The 20587-nt window shown below is 51.4% G+C and overlaps 1 protein-coding gene across 1 annotated transcript in view; it reads right to left on the bottom strand.

The window, feature by feature from the left end:
• LOC119382356 (fat-like cadherin-related tumor suppressor homolog) overlaps positions 1-20587 on the bottom strand; it is a 912235-nt gene that overhangs the window by 313853 nt on the left and 577795 nt on the right. Inside the window, 2 exon segments of the mRNA XM_049412132.1 lie at positions 14547-14752; positions 18462-18848. Of these exon segments, the coding sequence (XP_049268089.1) occupies positions 14547-14752; positions 18462-18848 (593 nt within the window).

Here is a 20587-nt window from a genome sequence, read left to right as displayed (position 1 = left end):
CAAGGTAGACATGCCTACCTACAGTGGCTACCACGACTGCAGGAGTGCGAATGAGTATCTCGACCGATTGCTCTACTATCAGCAGGCAATGGGGCTTCCCGACGCCGAACTTCTCGCGCGTGTGGTCCCGGTGTCGCTGACAGAGCAAGCGGCTCGATGGTTCCGACTGACCGGACATCGCGCCCGCACGCTAGAAGAGTTCCGCGAGAGCTTCCGCGACGAATTCCTTCCGGCGAATTATGAGTGGCGTTTGAGGAGGGAGTTGGAGCTACGCACCCAGCATCCGGACGAATCCTTGCTGGAGTACGTACGGGCGATGGACGAACTTTATCGCCTCGCTAACCCTCTCGCCACCAACGCGGAGAAAGTCGAGCGCGTTACACGGCAAGCGCACCCGACTTTTGCGGCTCACTTCAGGGGATGCAAGTTCGCAGACCTAGAAGAGCTCGCCGCCGAAGCGAAGCGCATACAAGGGGACATCCTCGCGGCGCGAGCGTACCGCCCGCCTCCACCCGCAGCGCAGTCACTCGAGCCTCGCTGCGCGTGGAACGGTGGAGCGATTGGTTCAGAGGCGTTTAGGGGTAACGCGTCAGCATCGTTCGCTGATGAGCACGTACCGCGCGATTGGGAACTGTCAGACCGCGCTTTGGACCCCTACACTTACGCGCTTCGTACGGCCCGTGCTGCGCCTGCACGTAACGTTCCGCGGCAGGAGCACGTGGTCGAGACGAGCCCAGACGAGCGGCGCAACGCGGTGCGAGGCCCGCCGGATCGTGGCGACGAGCGCCCGGGCCGGCGTGGTTTCCGCGGTCCTTGCTACCGGTGCGGCGCACCGGGGCACATCGCCCGCGAATGCGGCCGCACGCCGGATCAGGAGCGAACACGCGGTTCGGGAAACGGTCGACGCCGCCGGTGAACCACGTCGGGCACCGCGCGGCGATCAGTAGTCCTACCGATGCGCTCGGATCACTAGCACCTACAGTCTGTCGCGCAGGTAATGCCGTAGACTCGCCCGCACCGTTAGTCGAGTTAACGATAGCTCGAAAGAAGTTTGTAGCACTTCTGGATACTGGGGCAAGCGCTTCATTATTTGGGGACGAGGTGTTGCACCATCTCTGCGAGAACAATATCCGCTTGAGACAAAGCAACACCACGTTCCGCCTTGCTTCGGGCACAGCGCAATCGAGCGGTGCCGCTAGACTTGTGATCCGCTGGGAAAGACGCGTGAGGCGACAACGCTTTGTTCATCTTCCCGGTTTGTCAATGCCTCTAATCCTGGGTCGAGACTTTCTCGCCAAGTCAGGTATTGTCATTGACATTGCAAGAGGGGGTTACCGAGAGCGCGACGGAGACGCGCTAAAGCTTTTCTCGAAAGCACCCGCATTGACAACGGCATGCCAATCGCAGGGAGCAGCGCGAGTGAGAGAGCAGGAAAGCGCGCGGAGTAAGCGAGTAACCCCGCCAGAACAATGTGCCGCGGTACAGGGAAGGTCAGTGTACCCGCTTTTGGCAGAGGCACACAGCATACCAGAAAGGGAAAGGGTGCAGCTGTCGTCGCTGTTGTACGAGTACGACGCGATTTTCACTGACCGCCCGGGCCGCACTACGCTGGTCAAGCACACCATCGACACGGGTGACGCACGACCTTGGAAATGCAATCCCCGACCGATTAGCTTGGCTAAGCGGAAAGCACTTGACGCCGCCTTGGACGAACTCATCGACACAGGCGTGGTCGAAAGGTCAAACAGCCCATGGGGTTTCCCGGTTGTTCTAGTTCCAAAGAAGGATGATACATATCGCCTTTGTGTAGACTACCGCAGGCTGAATGAGGTTACGAAGAAGGACGCATACCCTCTTCCATCCATTTCATCGTTAGTATCCAACCTAGGCGGGGCGAAGTACTTTACAACGCTCGATGCTAGTCGTGGATATTTTCAGGTCGAAATGGACGAGCGGGACAGAGAGAAGTCAGCTTTCACATGCCACAGGGGACTTTTTCAATTTAGGAGAATGTCTTTTGGCTTGGTGGGGGCTCCCGCTACTTATCAGAGGCTAATGGACCAAGTTCTGGGAGATGCAAAGTGGCAGCACGCCCTCGCATATCTAGACGACATAGTGGTTTACTCGAAAACGTTCGATGAGCACTTGCGCCACTTAAGAGACGTTCTAGAAAGGCTGAGGTCTGCGGGCATCACTCTGAACCCGAACAAAGCTCAGATAGCGGCGACCCGAATAACATTGTTGGGATTCACGCTTGACGAGGGTCGCATTTTGCCGAATAAGGGTAAGCTTGAAGCGATAGTCAGCTATCCGTCGCCGAAAGACATCGGCGAGCTGAGGCGCTTTCTGGGGATGGCGAACTTCTATCGCCAATTCATTCCAGACTGCGCGGCAGTGCAGGCGCCTTTGACAAAGCTCTTGAGGAAAGGCGAGCGTTGGGCTTGGGGTCAAGAGCAGGAGGCCGCACTGCGTCGCCTCACTAAGTTGCTGGCTAACACGGCTGAACTGCAGCTACCCGATTTGAACAGGGAGTTTGTGATTCAAACAGACGCAAGCGACCTCGGCTTAGGAGCAATTTTGCTTCAGGAGCACGGAGGTGCCCTCCGACCGATTGCGTTCGCGAGCCGTTCGTTAACGCCGGCGGAGAGAAACTACTCGGTAACAGAGAAAGAGTGTCTCGCGATAGTTTTCGCTCTCCGTAAGTTTGACTATTACATCGACGGAGTGGAGTTTGTTATTGAGACGGACCACATGGCGCTCACGTGGTTGAGGCGCTTGAACGAACCAAGTGGCCGCCTGGCTCGTTGGGCATTGCTTCTGCAGCGTTACGGCTTCACCGTACGCTACCGCAAGGGCAAGAACAATGCCGCGGCCGACGCACTATCGCGTGCTCCAGTCCGTCACGAGACTGACCCGGAACGGACTGAGAGCGAGACACTCGAAGTAGCGCTAACGGAAACAGTAGAACAAACGTCAGTTCAAGGCACAAGCGTGAACCACGTAGAGGCTGTCGTTAGCGCAGGGATTGTTTTCAGCAGAAGGGAGCTGTTAGAAGCTCAGCAGAAAGATCCGTTTTGTCGAAAGGTGTTCGACGGGCTCAGGGAGCCGGGTGGCGAGGTGTCATGAGTAAAGGGGCACGGGGCGCGCGCCGGACAGCACAAGGCGTCGATGGTGTGCGGGGAATGGAAAATTACCCGATGGTGTGCACCCCCGCCACGTAGACGCAAGCCATTGGCCGGCGAAAGGCGCGTGCCACGCGACCCGAACTGAGGTGCGGAACCCCAGAAGAAGAGTTGGGCATTGTTCGGTGGAGTCGTCGAGGAGCAAGGTGGTGGAAGCCAGCGTCGCGTCCGCGACGGGAACGGCAGGGCTGAGTTCTGGAGGCAGCGTTGTGCATGTCCCAGGAGGGTGGCCGTCGACCTCGGCGTCTACCGAGCGAGGCGTCCTGGGCTTGCGGCAGCCTCAGCACGCAGTTCTCGTGGCACCTGCAGCACTACCACAGCTCGGCAAGACGACGGCGACCCACCGACAATCACCGGAGAGCCACGTCGACAGTACGACCCGGTGGCACCAAGGGGAGGCCAGGAGTTAGGCCTAACTGGACGAGACGGATGTTCTCGACGAAGGGCCGGAGGATCGGCAACGAGGAAGACTAACGAGGCGGCAGCTTCGACGACGGCGACTCTCAGACGTCGAGGAGCAGCGTCGACGGGACTGAGCGTCAACTTTGGCACGGAAGCGAGGCGACGGACTCACACGAACCGTAAGAACGTTCGATTCGCGTAGCGAGACTGAGGCGCCACAGTGGCCAGACTTTGGAGTCTGTAGGAGCTAAGCATAGCCTGTAGGCCTTGCGATTCGTTAGAGGTTGCTCGATATTGCGTCACTGTTTCTAACGTTCCATTTCTGATTGTAATTATTTAGTGTGTTAACTGTGTCGTTTGCAGTGTTGAGTGCTATAAAGTGTGTTTGTCGTAACGCCACGGTCTCCCGCCTCGCTCACTCTCCCCACTCCATCACTCATTGCAAGCGCTCCCGAGATACGTGACATAATAAGTGGCGAGCCTGTGCCAGGATTTTTCCAGCGTTGGGCCCAGTCACGTATCGTCGGGGGTTGCAAAGATGGACTGGGAGAAGTTGGCGGCCGTGGCCAAAGACGTAGGGATGGATAAGGAGGAGACGAAGAGGTTTTTTGAGGTGGCTCAGAAGGAGCATGACAAGGAGCTCGCGCTGCAAGAACGGGCACGCGAAGCAGAGTACGAGCGCGAGAAGGAGCGTGCGCGTGAAGAACACGAGCGCGAAAAGGAGATCCTCGAGCTTAAGCTGAAGCTAGCCGAGGCGAACGCTTATCCGCGCAGCGACCCGAGTAACACGGGTACTCCCACGTCAGCGTCGGCCGACTCGCCCATTCCCAGGCCTAGACAAATTTGCCCGCGTAAGCTGATGGCGCCCTTCGATGAGCGAAGGGACGACCTCGATGCATACTTGCATCGATTCGAGAGAATCGCAGTAGGGCAGGGCTGGGAGAAAAGCGAGTGGGCAAACGCTCTGAGTTTGTGTCTCGTGGGAGAGGCGTTAAGTGTGTTTGGCCGTATGCCAGCACACGAGTCCCAGGACTACGACATTGTAAAAAGGACTTTATTGGAGAGGTTTCGGCTAACTGCCGAGGGTTTTCGCGAAAAGTTCCGAACATGTAAGCCCGAGGATTCAGAAACTGGCAAGCAGTTTGCGTGTCGGCTAGCTAACTATTTTGATCGCTGGATAGAGCTGTCTGAGACAGAAAAGACCTATGAAGGGGTCCGCGACAGAATGGTTGCTGAGCAATTCCTCAACAGGTGCAGCAAAAACTTAGCAGTGTTTTTGAAAGAGAGGAAGCTAAGCACAGTAGAGGAGATGGCAAAGCAAGCGGACCAGTTCGTGGAGGCTCAGGGGCTAAGGAACTTAGAAAAAGGCGACAGAGACGATCACAAGGAAGAAGAGAGCAACAGTGAGGCCCCAAGGGGTAAACAAAGGGCACAGCAGCGGTGTTTCTTGTGCAATCGACTAGGGCATATAGCTATGAACTGCCGCACAGGCACCAGTCAACAAGAATCCCACGTTATCTGCCAATTGTGTCAGAAAAGAGGGCACAAAGCGAACGAGTGTAGGAATAGACCGGTAGAGCATACTGCGTGTGCAGTGAAGTCGGAAGAGAAGGAAGAGGTAGTGGGTGCAGTGCTAGATAGGTCGGAAGGTGTGAGTATGCCAGTTGTTGAGGGTAAAGTAAACGGCAAAAGGGTAACGGTGCTGAGGGACTCAGGAGCGGATACTGTGTTAGTGAGGAGAAGTCTGGTGAATAAAAAGGATTTCACGGGGAGAATAGGCAAAGTGGTCTTTGTAGATGGATCCAAGAAAGAGTTACCCGAGGCAAAAATAAGGTTAGATACTCCTTATTTCGTAGGGGTACTCACAGCAAAGTGTATGGAAGATCCCATCTATGATGTGATATTGGGAAATAGGCCTGGGGTAAGAAGGGTTGATGACCCAGTACAGCGTGAGAAATATGATAAACAAAGGAAACCGGTAACTGGAAGCCCCGAGAGCATTGAAGCTAGTAGGGGAAGTGGGGATAGCGAGGCACGAGGCAAGAATAGAGTGCCAATGTTGGAGTGCGTAGGTGTAACCTCTGAGGAGTTCTCAAATGAACAAAGGAGGGACAGAACTCTGAGGCACGCGATAGATAGAATTGGCCGTAAACCAACAAGAGAGGGATGTAGAGACGGAGTGTCCTACGAATCAGTCAAGGGGTTGATTTTCCGTAAGTTTTGGAAAAGGGGGACACTAATTAGACAACTGATGGTGCCAGCACGTTATAGACGGGCCATTTTAGAGCATTGGTATGCGAAGGGGTTCAGAGATACACAGAACCTGCGTAGGGAAGTTACGAAGGAAGCATTTTGGCCAGGTATACAGAAAGATGTCAAGCACTTTGTGAATAGTCACCAATGAAGCGACCGAGTGCGACATTGTGTAGTATCGCACCTGGTAGATTATAGTGTTCTGGACAATGAACATGTGGTGTGTAGAACTAATGATAGTGGTGTTGGATGAACTATGTGCGGTGAAGTAAATTGTGAGTGAAAGTGCGTGACAAAGTGGGGAAGTGAAGGTGTGCATAAGTCAAGCAAGGAAAGTGGAGCACAAGCTACAAGACACTATCAGAAGAGCAGAGGGCCATAACCATAAGGAGGAGGACAGAAGCAGTTTTTTAAGAAAAAACTCTTAAAAGGGGGCCCAATGTCATGAGTAAAGGGGCACGGGGCGCGCGCCGGACAGCACAAGGCGTCGATGGTGTGCGGGGAATGGAAAATTACCCGATGGTGTGCACCCCCGCCACGTAGACGCAAGCCATTGGCCGGCGAAAGGCGCGTGCCACGCGACCCGAACTGAGGTGCGGAACCCCAGAAGAAGAGTTGGGCATTGTTCGGTGGAGTCGTCGAGGAGCAAGGTGGTGGAAGCCAGCGTCGCGTCCGCGACGGGAACGGCAGGGCTGAGTTCTGGAGGCAGCGTTGTGCATGTCCCAGGAGGGTGGCCGTCGACCTCGGCGTCTACCGAGCGAGGCGTCCTGGGCTTGCGGCAGCTTCAGCACGCAGTTCTCGTGGCACCTGCAGCACTACCACAGCTCGGCAAGACGACGGCGACCCACCGACAATCACCGGAGAGCCACGTCGACAGTTCGACCCGGTGGCACCAAGGGGAGGCCAGGAGTTAGGCCTAACTGGACGAGACGGATGTTCTCGACGAAGGGCCGGAGGATCGGCAACGAGGAGGACTAACGAGGCGGCAGCTTCGACGACGGCGACTCTCAGACGTCGAGGAGCAGCGTCGACGGGACTGAGCGTCAACTTTGGCACGGAAGCGAGGCGACGGACTCACACGAACCGTAAGAACGTTCGATTCGCGTAGCGAGACTGAGGCGCCACAGTGGCCAGACTTTGGAGTCTGTAGGAGCTAAGCATAGCCTGTAGGCTTTGCGATTTGTTAGAGGTTGCTCGATATTGCGTCACTGTTTCTAACGTTCCATTTCTGATTGTAATTATTTAGTGTGTTAACTGTGTCGTTTGCAGTGTTGAGTGCTATAAAGTGTGTTTGTCGTAACGCCACGGTCTCCCGCCTCGCTCACTCTCCCCACTCCATCACTCATTGCAAGCGCTCCCGAGATACGTGACACGAGGCCACCGCGCACACGGGGGCAGCTGGTATTGCTGTCGGTGCGGAGCGCTCGGCAACAGCGGGTAATGCTGTGAGCGCGATGGATTCTTATCTGCTGGATTCTGATGGCGTCCTGCTGAGGTACATCCCATCCGACGATGACACAAGTGAGTCATTCAAAGTCGTGATACCGCGCAAGTTGAGAGGAGCACTGCTTCGCTACTTTCATGACTCGTGCATTGCTGGGCATGCGAGCGGCCCTAAGACTTATGCTAAGTTGTGTCGCCTCGCTACCTGGCCAGGCATGAAGCGGGATGTGATTCGTTACGCCCGTTCATGCCACGTGTGCCAAAGTGTCAAGCCCCGAGGCGGACGACCGCCCGGCCTCATGCAGCCGATCAACAGCCAGACTCCCTGGCAAATCGCGGCATGTGACGTAATGGGACCGTACCCCACAACTCCTAGCAGAAACAAATTCTTGCTGGTGATCACGGATCACTTCACTAAGTGGGTAGAACTTTTCCCCCTTAGAACGCTGACGGCTCGTGTGATCTTGGATAAGTTGATGGAGGTTTTCACCAGGTTTGGTTTCCCTGAGCAGTTGATAACAGACAACGCGTCTTATTTTACTGCGAAGGTGTTTGTTGACACGTGCGCCGCGCTTGGCATTAAGCACAAGAAAACAACCACCTACCATGCTCAGTCGAACCCCACGGAACGAGTTAATCGCAACATCAAGCACATGCTTGTCGCGTTCTCTGAAAGGCACAAGGACTGGGATACCTACCTTCCAGAGATCGGGTTTGCGTTGCGATTGACTGTGAACCGCTCGACTGGGTATGCACCTTCTTTTCTAAACCTGGGGAGAGAACTGCCGAATCCGATGGAGACGGTACTCGCGGATCGCAGTGGAGTGCCAGTGGCGTCATCAGCACGAGCTGAATACGCAGCGCAGTTGCGCGAGAAGCTAGCGGAAGTTTTACGTAAAGCACGCAGTAATCTCGGCACTGCTAGGGCACAACAGAAGGCGCAGTACGACCGCTCGCATCGGAACGTACACTACGAAGTGGGCGATCTGGTGCTGCGACGCCATCATGTTCTTAGCGACGCTAGCAAACAGTTTGCAGCCTCGCTGGCACCGAAATGGTCCGGGCCGTACCGAGTGCGAGAGAAGGTTTCCTCACTTGTTTATCGGCTCGCGAACATGAAAGGCAAACCGAGCGGCGGACCAGTGCACGTATGCGACTTGAAACGTTACGTGTCACGGGAGGAGCATGGGGACGACTATCAGTCCCCCCTCCGAGCCGCAGCCGGCGGCTGAGAACGCTCGAAACCGAGTGAAGAGCCCTGAGCCGCGGTACTTCTTGCGAAACAGGCGGAGACAACTCTGCATGTTGGATAAGCAAAAGGGAAATAGGTGCCGCCGGGACGGCTCGGAGAGGAGACCGCCTCCTCACGGCGAGCCCACACTCACATTCAGTCGTTGTCGCAGCCCCCACCACCACCGGCAAACATCGCCATGGACGCCTGACTGGAGGTCAACTGGTACATCCCACTGCCACTTCCACGCTACCCCATCGCCTCACCGCCCGGCCTCCACACAAGAGGCCCGAAGACCAATGCCAACCCGACTGGGAGAGCCAGCTGCCTGGGGGCCGCAGCCACCAGGACGTGCCAGGGTTGTGTGGACACCCCGATGGCCTATGCTCCCTCAAGGCCACGGCGCAGCACGCCGAAAACCCCGAGCCCCGCCAGACCGGAGGAGCCCGAACCATGCTGGAGAGGCCGCCTGGAATGAAACGCTTCGCTGACTCGCTCCTCTCAATCACCACCAACGACCAGAGAGGCGGGGCCCAAGGAGACGCGGTCCGGACCACGGGGCTGCAGGAGCAGGCCAGACCTACCGCAACAGTGACGGCGGAGGCGACGACTGGGGAAGCCATGACGCAAGGTGGCACGGCAGCGAAGACAGCAACGAGGCCGGTGGTGGCTACTTCGGAGGCAGCGGCGACGCCAGTGGGGGCACCGGCGACACCCACGGCAGAGGGCCGACCGCAGGAGGGCACGGACCTGGACCGATCCGTCCTAGCCTTTCTCGATGAGGAATAACAAAATATTACCTCATGGTGCAGTCTCTGTCGTCCGAGGGCTTTCTTAAGGGGAGGAGGATGTGGGAGAGCACGCGCGCCCATTTCCTTTCCTTAAGGCAGGCGCGATCGGGAACTGACAGCGGGAGCGAAGGAACCACTAGGAGAGGAGCACAGTCGCCCTTTCCGGACAACCCCTTCTTTCCCGCTACTCCTCGCGCTAATCCTCGCATCCCGGCTCGCGGGAAAGGGAACTCGCCCTGCGAGGGAATCAACCCTCGCGGTGGGGAGGGACACGGGAGGTGAACAAAACTGCCGACCAGGCGGGCAGACGGTCTCTCGTGCCCTGCTGACCCGAAGAAGGAACATCTCGCCGCCCCGAGACCCGCGAGCCGATCATCGACCGAAGGTGTAAGCCATACCCTTTGTTTTCTACGAGAGCGGACTATCCCTCTACGCGACATTTACGCGTTATTGCTAGCGTAGCAATAAAGTGTTGTTTATTGTTCTAGCCTGTTGCCTTATTCGCCCGAACCCGTCGTAGCTGCGATGACGCGCGCTACGGGAAGGGGACGTTGACACGGTACGACTATTTGCGGCTGGGACCGGAGCTAGGCTTCTGCACCAGCCGTACGTAGAGCGGACCCCCTCAACCTGTCACTTTTCGAATGATGTGTCCGGGGCTCTACCAATTGACCTTTTTCAAGCACATGAGCGCCACCAACGGGCGCGCAAGCGCTCATGGGAAATGTGTGTACGCCGCCGCAGCCGCCGCGACGAGCGCGCGGGCCTCACGCTGTAGCTTTCCGCTTGCGCCGTGCCCAGGACTTCTTCGACACAGTGAATTTGGCAAGGTGCAACATGTTACTACGCAATGCAATGATGAACTTCAGTGTTTAGCTGCGACGGCCTCTCGGCGATTTCCATCTGTCCCACTGTTGGACCAGTTGAGCGGCTCAGAAGCGTCACCTTTTATTTATTTATTTTTTAGCGCCACTGCGCCTCAAAGCATAAATGAAAAATGAAATACAACTCGGTTGCCTATGAAGTGCAGGAGTGGTCTATGAATCGCGGATGCATTTGGAATCAATGTCCATCGACACTGTCGACGAGTACAGTGTGACGTTCTGATATTTGAAGAGTACACTAGAAAATGTATTCGGCATTTGGGGAAATGAGTTACATTCATTGCGTCGCTCGCACCCTATATGTAAAGAACGATAAGTGCCTACTGACCTTCTTTGGTGCCATAACTACAGGTTGGAATAATACTTAGAGAGAAAAAAGAAAGGAACAGTACAAGGAAGGCAATGCTCAAACCAGTGTTCACACACAACTAAAAGTTTATTGCACGCGTGAAAAAAAAAACGCAATATATACAAAAATGGGAGGGCTTCGCGCATGTCATAAAGAGGCAAAAAAAGTCAAACAACAAAGGCGCGTGCTTACAGTCGATTAATAAAGCTGAATTCCATGTCTTGTAATGACATAGAAGGCTGACTGACACAAAGCGTGGTGTTATTTGTGAAATGATATGCCTCCGAAATTTCTCGCGTTGTCTGGTTAGGTTGATGGTACAAAATTACTATGCTTTCGAAGATGGGATTACATTTTCATGACTGACATAGCGATGCGAGATGAGACGGCTCCAGTCAATGAATCTGGGGCGCGTATTAATACACCGACCAGTCTGGCCGATGTACATGTGGACACAAGAAAGAGAAATTTGTGGTTATCTCCTGCACAATCTACAAAACAATTGGCATGCCTCTGACCGCATTTTTCTTTGTGCACCGCAGACCCATGCGACCTTAATGCGACTAAGCTTATTTGGGGCGGCATACACAACCTTCACCCCCACATCGCTTCCCTATATACGTTCTTCAGGCCATGCGACTTCTTATACATATGTGGAATAACTGCAATAGTTCTGGTTTCTTCATTATTTACGGATGGAGGAAGTCCGTGTTATTCTTTCTTTGTCATGCGAACAGATTTTCGCAAACCGATACAGCGACACACAGGATATCCCGCCTCTTTGATCACTTTGCAGCTGGAAACTACTGCTCATCTTACGTGCGTAAGTTTTTTTCCAATGCTGTTTGTAATCATGACATCACAATTCCTCGTTTAACAATATTCGAATGCGCCGACGTGAAATTAAACACCGATTACGCTGAACGCGGGCTATACTGCCCGCAAACATTTTCCGCAGTGAAACTTAAAAGCATGTATCAAGAAACTGCAAATTATCAGAGCAAGGCATCTCGCAAGTGAATTCTAGTCCCATCCCGTTTTCTTTAAACACGTTTAGATTGTGCTCACTTATTTGTACAGCGCATGATTTGTCAATTAAAATCAAATAATTATCTGTATACCTGAACACTGTAACACCTCTCTACAGTTTGGTTAAACCCCATCACAAGCCGATATGGCAATAAATGCCATGGCAGCTTGTGAACAAGTAATCATTGAACAAATGCGAATTCGGTGTTCCAGCTCACATTGCTCACGATACTAGCACGTTTTGACTGCATGTAACGGCACGTGATAACTCGCACGCAGCTTAACTGCTACATCCGGTATACATCCGCTCGGTAATACGTACACTGACTGCATCATTCCTTTCGCATTTCATGCGTAGAGATACATGCAGGTGCGTTGAGACATGTGTAGTATTTAAAATTTAATAACAGTCAACCAGCGGCGACGCGTTTTTTTCGTTTGGTGCTCCCACGGCGCCAACGAGCAGCGAGCGACGGAACAACCGGCGCCGGGCGGGCTTGCCGTACACACTTTTCCCATAGTGCTTCGCGCGCCTGCGGGGGGTTCTGGGATCGCTTGAAAAAGGTCTATTGAGCTATGGCAGCGGTCATTCTCCATCTACTTTATCGGGTATGTCTGTGCATTTAAACCAACAGACAATGAAGCTGTGGAAACCTTCCTTGGCTTCGATGTCTGTTCGTTTTTCATTTCGATTAAAGTGGGTAGTGTCGACACTTGATAACTGCAGTGGCAGTTACCAAGAGTAACCAACACAATAATTAAGGATGGACGCTGCTTTTTGGGACGAAAAATACAAGAAAGTTTCAAAAAAAAAAAAGAATCCAACAATTTTATTTTTGTATTCTGCAACTATTGATGCATAACCTTATCAGTTTGCATGCATCCTAGATTGTTATTTTGCCATAACAGCTTTTCATAGCACATCAGTGACTAACAAGAGTTTTCCGTTTTCTTCTTTTGTCTTTTTTTAGCTTTTTTGTGGTCCTACAATCTACTGAAAAGCCTTTCTCAGCATAACATGTTCACTGCGTTGTGGGTCACCGGCAGGTCATGGCGTGTGCTCCACCCATGCGGCTGCGAAGTTACGTGCATTTCTCTGTTTGCGGATGCGATAACTTTATGACACTTGAACGCAGAGGTATGATTTTTGTTGCATGAGGATACACATGCCCCGAAGAATACTTCTGTGATGTTAAAGGTTGTGACCCACCGGTGACCCAAGACGCACTCGATAAAAATCTTTTTCTGCTGTGTGATGTGTGACCCACCGGTGACCCATGCGCAAACCGCTCTCAATCTTGTGCTGCCATCTGAAGTTCGAAATTGCAACTAATATATATTGCATTGGACGTGAGGTGGCGCGATTGTTTCCAAGGAGCCGACAAATCTACCCAATGAATATTTCTATCACAAAAAACTGACTTCATGCGTTTTCTTCTTTTGTGATGGTGATGTTAAAGGCTGTGACCCACCGGTGACCCACGACACACTTGATAAAAATCTTTTTCTGCTGTGTGATGCGTGACCCACCGGTGACACACGTGCGACAGCTCTCAATCTTGTGCTGACACCTGAAGTTCGAAATTGCAACTAATATATATTGCATTGGACGTGAGGTGGCGCGATTGTTTCCAAGGAGCCGATAAATCTACCCAATAAGTATTTCTATTACGAAAACTGACTTCATGTGTTTTCTTGTGGTAAGCACTTTGCATTTAAGCATAGATTCACGTGAAGAAGGCAGAAAACAGCTTTGCATCTTTCAAATAAATGCACCAAACACACGCTGCAAAGGTGGCAGTGCCATCGCGGTGGAGGAAAAGAAACAGGCATAGCCGCGTGTCCCACTGGTGGGTCACTCCGCACCTAAAACCAGACCGAAAGAAAGCGTGCCGCAGTGAACGTGTTAAGCCTTTCCGACGTCACCTATGAAAAGCTGTCTGTAAATGTGTCAAATTGATGAGCATTATTTCAACACACTCAATATTCTATTGCAACAAAAATAATGTCATAATATTTCAATTTATTTGTGTTATAGTAACTAATGGTAATTAAGTTGTAATTAAATATCTATTTATCCTGAAGTCATTGATGCTCTGTTTGGCATAAATAGAATGAAATCCCAGGCTGGAAATAGTGCAAGTTCATTTTTGGTTATGTCCATTTTGAGCAAAGAAAAATTATACTTTTCACGTGGCTTGCAGGAAGCGGCACGTCAAACGACTCGTCGAACGTGGTAGTGCCTTCAGCAAAGTGGTTCTATGCACCAGTACACTACAAAATGAAGTTAAATGAAGACAAATTTATTACGCAGGTGGTTCAATTAATTCAAAGCTCGATATATCTCGCTCTTTCTTACTTTGTTAGTGCTTGTCGGTGGGCTAGTTAGTTTGGAAGCATGGTGATGAAACAGCGCTCAGTCATTCAGGTGTGGATTATGAAGCTTCATAACTTTTGTTCTAGGAAAGGTAGAATTATAAAACTACAAGTATTGCACTTCTTAACATGTGTAGAATCCAATGTCATTTTAATACAGGAATATTGGTGCTGCCAGTTCAATAAAAATATGATCAAATGATGTTTTCATTAATGGCACGGTTTACACAAAAAGCTTAGTTGATACTAAGTTGAAACTGAGTTGGTGCATACAAGTTTTAATCATCCCAGCTTAAATAATAAAATGCTCTAGGTGAGGAACTGCTTCGCCCCTGAAGGGCATTGGATGTAAATGCAATGCGAAATAGCATGTGCCAAACAAATGCCCCACAAGGCAATTACATATGGAAGTGTGCATTGCTGCACAAGAATGTGGCTCGCTTGCACCTGGCAGCTTTGGCAGTGCTGCAAAGCAGTTTTTGCAATGTAATACATATCACATAATTCACTGAAGAATAAGGATGGCATGTCTCTATGGTGTACAACCATTGCCAGTTTTAATATGTGGGCCAGAAAAGAAACCTGGAAGTGAAAGCTTGCCTGGAGCACAAGCTGACCCGGGGACGCGTCCTCGGTGACGGTGGCACTGTAGGGTCCCCCGAACACGGGCGCATTGTCATTGGCATCCAAGACGGACACATTGAGCCAGGCACGAGCACTGAGCGGTGGCTCGCCCCCATCACGAGCCTCCACTGCTAGCTGATAGCTGGGCGTCTCTTCGTAGTCCAGTGGGCGGGCCACTCGCAGCACACCTGCAAGAGACAGTCATTATGCTTGTCTCAGGTGGTCCTACAGTATCTGCTCTGCTGCTCTTGTGCACCACACTAACCAGCACTATCCCTTAATGTGTTTGCCTGTAGTATAATGAGATCCGCTCTGAAATCACTACGCACCTGGAACCTTGTTTCAAGGAAGTATGATTGGCTCCCAATGGCCTTTGTGAACTAAGTTGACCTTCATAAACTAGAAGCTGACATGTTGATTTTAGGTGCGCAGCACCTCAAGGGACCGGCTTGTCAGCCATCTATGGATCTCATGTGGTGCGATCACGCTCACAGCAAAGTGCTCAATACAGGCCATAACAAGGCTAGCAATGCTCAAAACTGGGTTAAAATGAACGAACAAGGCCTCAAATAATATACATTACAGAAATAACCAAGAAGCAATTGCAATAATTCATGTTGACTTTACCACAAAAAACATTGGCAGGAAACGCCATGCTTTGTCAAGACGAGAGAGCAAGCGAGCGTAAGGCGGGGCTGCATGTGAGCACGCAACAAAAAAGAAAAGAAAGCGTTCAACCAGGGCAACATGGGCGTCGGTCTCTTCTCTGTCTCTACATTATTGGTATCAAAAAGTAAAAAAAAAAAAGCTCGACATCTTCCGCACCGATACCGTACCAAGGATGGACAGGTTCGCAGACATCGAGGCGCCCTTCACGGTGCCACTACCTGCCTGAGGCCAGCGAGGTCCTCCTGCAAGGCACTGTACTGCATTCCACCGACCTGCAGGATATCATCAATGGGCTTCGCTACCAACACGCAGCGCTCGTCGAAATAGACAAACAGATCGCCGACACCCTTGACGGTAAGGAGTTTGATGGGGAAATTGTGGCCACTCTAGATTACCACGAGAAGATTGTGAAAGCCGTCAGCAGGCTTCGGTGCGCGATCAGTGCACGTGCTCCGGCTGGTCCTACCGTCATCTAAGCCAACCAGTCGAGGCACGCAGGTACAAATGACGGATCCAGCAATGCCATGGGAGCTGCCCACTCATACTTGACCAGCCAACACCTCACCAATCACAGCAGGCCACGAGCACCGGGATAGCGAGTCCCCTTGCTGAAACTTCAATTACCAGTCTTCAGCGGCGAGACCCATGAGTGGCAGGGGTTCTGGGAGCACTACGAAGCGACCATTCACACGTACCCCAATCTCACCGGGATTGAAAAATTCAAGTACTTGAAGACATACTTGGCCAGTGCTGTGAAGTGGACCATTGAAGGGATACGCCTTACTGAAGTGAACTACAACATCGCCGTCAAGGTGCTCACCGAAAGGATCTTCCCATCGATGACCACATAGACAGCCTCCTAGCCATCGAACAAGTTGAGTCATCGTCGCAAGTATCAAGGCTGTGAAACCTGTATTTCAGGACTAGCTGTTTTGCACCAGGTGCCAATGTTCTCATTGCCGGAGGACCTGGCGATCCAGTACCGTAAGCGCACTAAGACCAACACAGACACCACGGACTCTGCAGTCCAATCGAGAGACAAGCAAGTGAAGGCAGTCTTGAAGTTCCTTCAAGTTGAAGTGGATAGTAGAGAGGAAAGTTGAGCGTCATGCGAGAAACCCACTTCAGGGAGACCGTCAATGAACCGCAAGGCTGTGGACACCGCCTCATCTACCGTCCACTCGGACATGACAGCACGCTCATTTATTCTTGCCTTTCGCCAATTTACATGTATGCGTGGCATTCTATCTGCAGTTTATTCGGATAACGCCAGGACCTTTCGCAGCTGCTCCAAACAACTGCGATTGCAGCTCAGCGAGACCGTCCAAGACCACGTAAGTGTCCACTGAATCAATTAGAAGTTCATCGCCGAACGAGCTCCGTGGTGGGGAGGTTTCTGGGAGCGCGTCATCCTAACACTTAAGGATGCTCTCAAGTGCTGCCTTGGACGAAGCAGCCTCAGTTATGAAGAGCTGCTCACTGTGCTGGCTGAGGTAGAGGAGAGCATCAACTGCCGCCCTCTGACACAACTGTGCGGAGGCACTGACGCCATCGCACTTCTTAACTAGCAAGCGTGTCATGGGACTACCAGCAAGGACCAGCAGGAGTTTGCCAAGTTTCGCCGCAAATGACTTGCAAAGGCGGGTGAAATACAAAGACGAGCTTCTGCACCGATTGTGGACACGATGGAATAATAGATATTTGCTTCTCCTGCGCCCCGCCCATCACTGCCAGCTGTCGTCTTAGTCCCAACTGTGCGTTGGTGACTTGGCCATTGTTAAGGACGACATGTGCTATGTGATAGTAGTGATAGTCGCTTGTGCTGCGCTCTCTCTTTGTGCGCATATATGGAAACATATATATTTGGGTGATGTGCAGAAAATAAACTACTTCTGGCGCCCCATCCTGCCTTCTCTTGTTTTCTTGCTTGTCTCAGTTGCGGCACAAATATTTTATTAAGGACGACAACGTTCCAACGCTGCAATGGAAGCTCGGCCGAGTGGTCGAGGCATGTCCAGGCATCCAGAGGTACTCCAAGATCCCAAACGGTCAGCAAGTACGTTGTGCTGCTCAACGGTTGTACTCTTTGGAAGCAAGCAACCACACCGCGGCCCTGGGAGGATGCGGAGTTTACCACGAAAAGCGTTGGCGGGAAACGCCATGCTAAGCCAAGGCGAGGGAACAAGCGGGCGTAAGGTGGGGCTGTGCATGAGCACGCAATAAAAAAGAAAAGGAAGTGTTCAACCAGAGCAACACGGGTGTCGGCCTTGTCTATATCTCTAAAACTAACTTAAAATTGCTAAAAATGTTTCGGAAACATGCCTCTGACTCTGGAGCTGCATGAGAGAGGGCGCCACCGCTTTGTCAAGCGAGCGAATGCCCCTCCCTCCCGTGCTTCGCCGCACTGCATTGCTACATCTGATGAGGGAACAACTTTACTGAAATCGCTGCAGACGACGCACATCTCAACTGTCGTAACAAGCAGAAAGGCGATAAAGTGCAGCAAAAAGAAGCGCACATGCCGCACACCGAGTTTGCGAATCTCCCTAACAAGAGAAACCCTACATGCTTACCTCAAACATTGGTGTCATCGAGGCTTTGGTAAATAGAGCATTGGGTGCCTGTGCTACGCACTTCTTCAGGTTTCACAGTAGTGAAGCTGTCATACGTTTTTTTTTACATTTTATCCTTCAACACTGGCTTTTAGTAACACAAAAATTTTTTCAGAGAACCTCTCTTTCCAACTATGTGCTGTCAGCATATAAAAAACGAAGGGTGGGGGGAGGGGCCTAAACTAGAAGCACTGATTGTGTACCATGACAACAGGTCTACGAATTGCAGAAATTTCCGGGTTGCAGTTTAATTATGACAGTCTTACCACAAATGCTGTGTGGGTCACAGACTAAAATGTGTCAATGTGGTGTATGAAATCTTTGCTAAATCCGAAAGTGCAATACAAGTTTCCTCCTCTGAATCAACCAAGTGGGTGGTAGTGGGAGTAAAACAAGACTTGGTTCCATTAATTGTGACCACTCACAGAGCCCAAAAAGGGCCTTTGTGGAACTCGTGGGTTCTTAAAAAGCCAGTCTGAGAACCTCTGCTTCAACAGTGTAATAATAAAGTAGCCACTAGTTAATCGAGTGCTGATACTGTGCTTTGAGTGAACGCTAGAAAGTGCCTCTTTCTGTGAGCTCTTTACAATATGCGTCAGCACAGTGAACAATGTACCTGTCTTGGGTTCGATGCTGAAGTGTCCCATATCATTGCCAGCAACAAGAGCGTACGTGATCTGAGCATTGACACCCACATCACGGCTGGTGGCCTTGACAGCCGCACTGATGGGCGATCCAACGGGAGCCGCTTCTGACACGGCAGCGGCATACACCTGCTGAGTGAACTCTGGTGGGCTGTCGTTGATGTCCTGCACAGTGACCGACAGGTGCATCCGGGAAGCCAGTGGGGGCTGGCCATGGTCTTGGGCCTGCACCGTGAGGTTGAAGCGAGCGCACTGTTCACGGTCAAGCGGCTGCTCCAACCGCACTAGCCCCGAGTGCGCATCCACGCTGAAATGGCCGTCCGCTTGAACAAATGAATAGCTCAGCCGCCGGTTCACACCTGCATGGCCACAAAAGAAAATTGTGTTTCATTGGTGCCGCTACATGTGAGGGAAGGGAGCCACTACATAGTTCAATGACTGTTACTTGGGCAGGTGGCATATCTGAGGACTAAAAGCCACAAGAGGAACGTTGCCCTCCTGATGCCCTTGTTCATGTGATATCAATGGGCGTTCCTTTAGAAGAAAATGTCGATGAAGAAGCATTGTGTATTCATAGCACCTGCTGGATGCCAGTATTTTGTCTAGCTGGAGCAGTATGTTCTCCAACAACATGTTTGTATGTGCACATATGGATGCACATGGTTGACAGGCAGGAGAGAAACATGGCACTGACTAACAGTAATGTGCTTGTTTGTGAAAAAGCACAAGCAGTGCAATGAAAGAAAGAAACATGGGCGTGAGGTGTTGTCGCAAACTGCGCTATGTCCCACACTGGCCATTTTTACCACTTCATTGGATTTGCTTACCTAAATACACGCGCCACTCTACAGGGAGACCAAGCAGTTGAGCAATATTAAGGAAAGAACAACACATGACATTTATGACATTAACGAAACAACCGTGAATTCATGAAATACAGCTGTTGCACAGAGCATATCGATCACAGCAACAGGTTGGTTCAGTGAATGACTGAATTATGACTTTTGTCTCTAAAATGGTGATTGCAGAGCACATTAAAAATCACTTTCACATTGACTGGCAAACACATAAGTGGATAATGCATTCCCTTTGGTGATCATAAGGGATGATGCACACACTACAACTATCTATATTCAGTAAATAATGTTACAAATATATTCACAGAGGAACACTGTCAAGCAGCCCACCAAATTGTCCTCCTCTTATAAACCACTTGACCTTGATAATTCATGCAATACCACACCATTGACTCCTGACAGTGAAAGCACCGCCCTGTATCACTTATAAGAAAGTGGTGGGCTAAAGGTATGACTTCAGGCATGTGATGTGGACGACGTCTGATGATACGGAAGACATGATAGAGTGTAGCGGTGCTATTTCATATGTAACAACATTCATTTGTTGTAGGACATGGTAGGAGCTACTTTTGGGTGATACTGGATGCAATCCAGACCTCATGAACCTTTATTTAAATGCCAAGAACTAAACAACCATTTATGTGCTATCAAATGAGACGCTTGGAAAAATTAGCCCTCAAACATCTGACCTTGCCAAAGGCCAGGTTGAAATACAGGCCGACCGTAAAGATATTGTTACGTGAAGAGACGAAGACTAGAGGCTGTAAACAAGTGTATTTACAGGAGAGTGCTCGGGCAAGGCAGCGGCACACAACAGTCTCCAAATCGTCGTCGTCGTCTTCAGCCTAATCGTCTTTTGATGGCTGTCCGCAGCATGACCCCCGGCGGTAAAAGCGCCGTCCCGGAGCTTTTAAAGTTATGGGTCAGATACACTGGAGTAGGCCTTGAGTCGACTGACGTGCACGATGTCACTTGACACCGCGGCAGAGGGTGAAGGAGGACTGACCAGAGTAATCTCGTAGGTCACGGGTGTTACTTGGCGGACGACGCGGTAGGGTCCTGTGTATCTAGACAGGAGCTTCTCCGAAAGTCCCACATGACGGGAAGGCGACCAGAGCAGCACGAGCGCACCAGGCGAGAACTGTGCGTCGCGGTGGCGGGCATCGTAGTAATGTCGCTGTGTGTCTTGCGAGGCAGTCAGCCGAGTACGGGCAAGTTGGCGCGCATGATCGGCAAGTGCT

Source organism: Rhipicephalus sanguineus, chromosome 2, assembly GCF_013339695.2.
Source record: "Rhipicephalus sanguineus isolate Rsan-2018 chromosome 2, BIME_Rsan_1.4, whole genome shotgun sequence".
Classification (NCBI taxonomy): Eukaryota; Metazoa; Arthropoda; class Arachnida; order Ixodida; family Ixodidae; genus Rhipicephalus; species Rhipicephalus sanguineus.
Note: the sequence above shows the minus strand (reverse complement) of the source record. Positions and strands in the feature narration are given on the sequence as shown.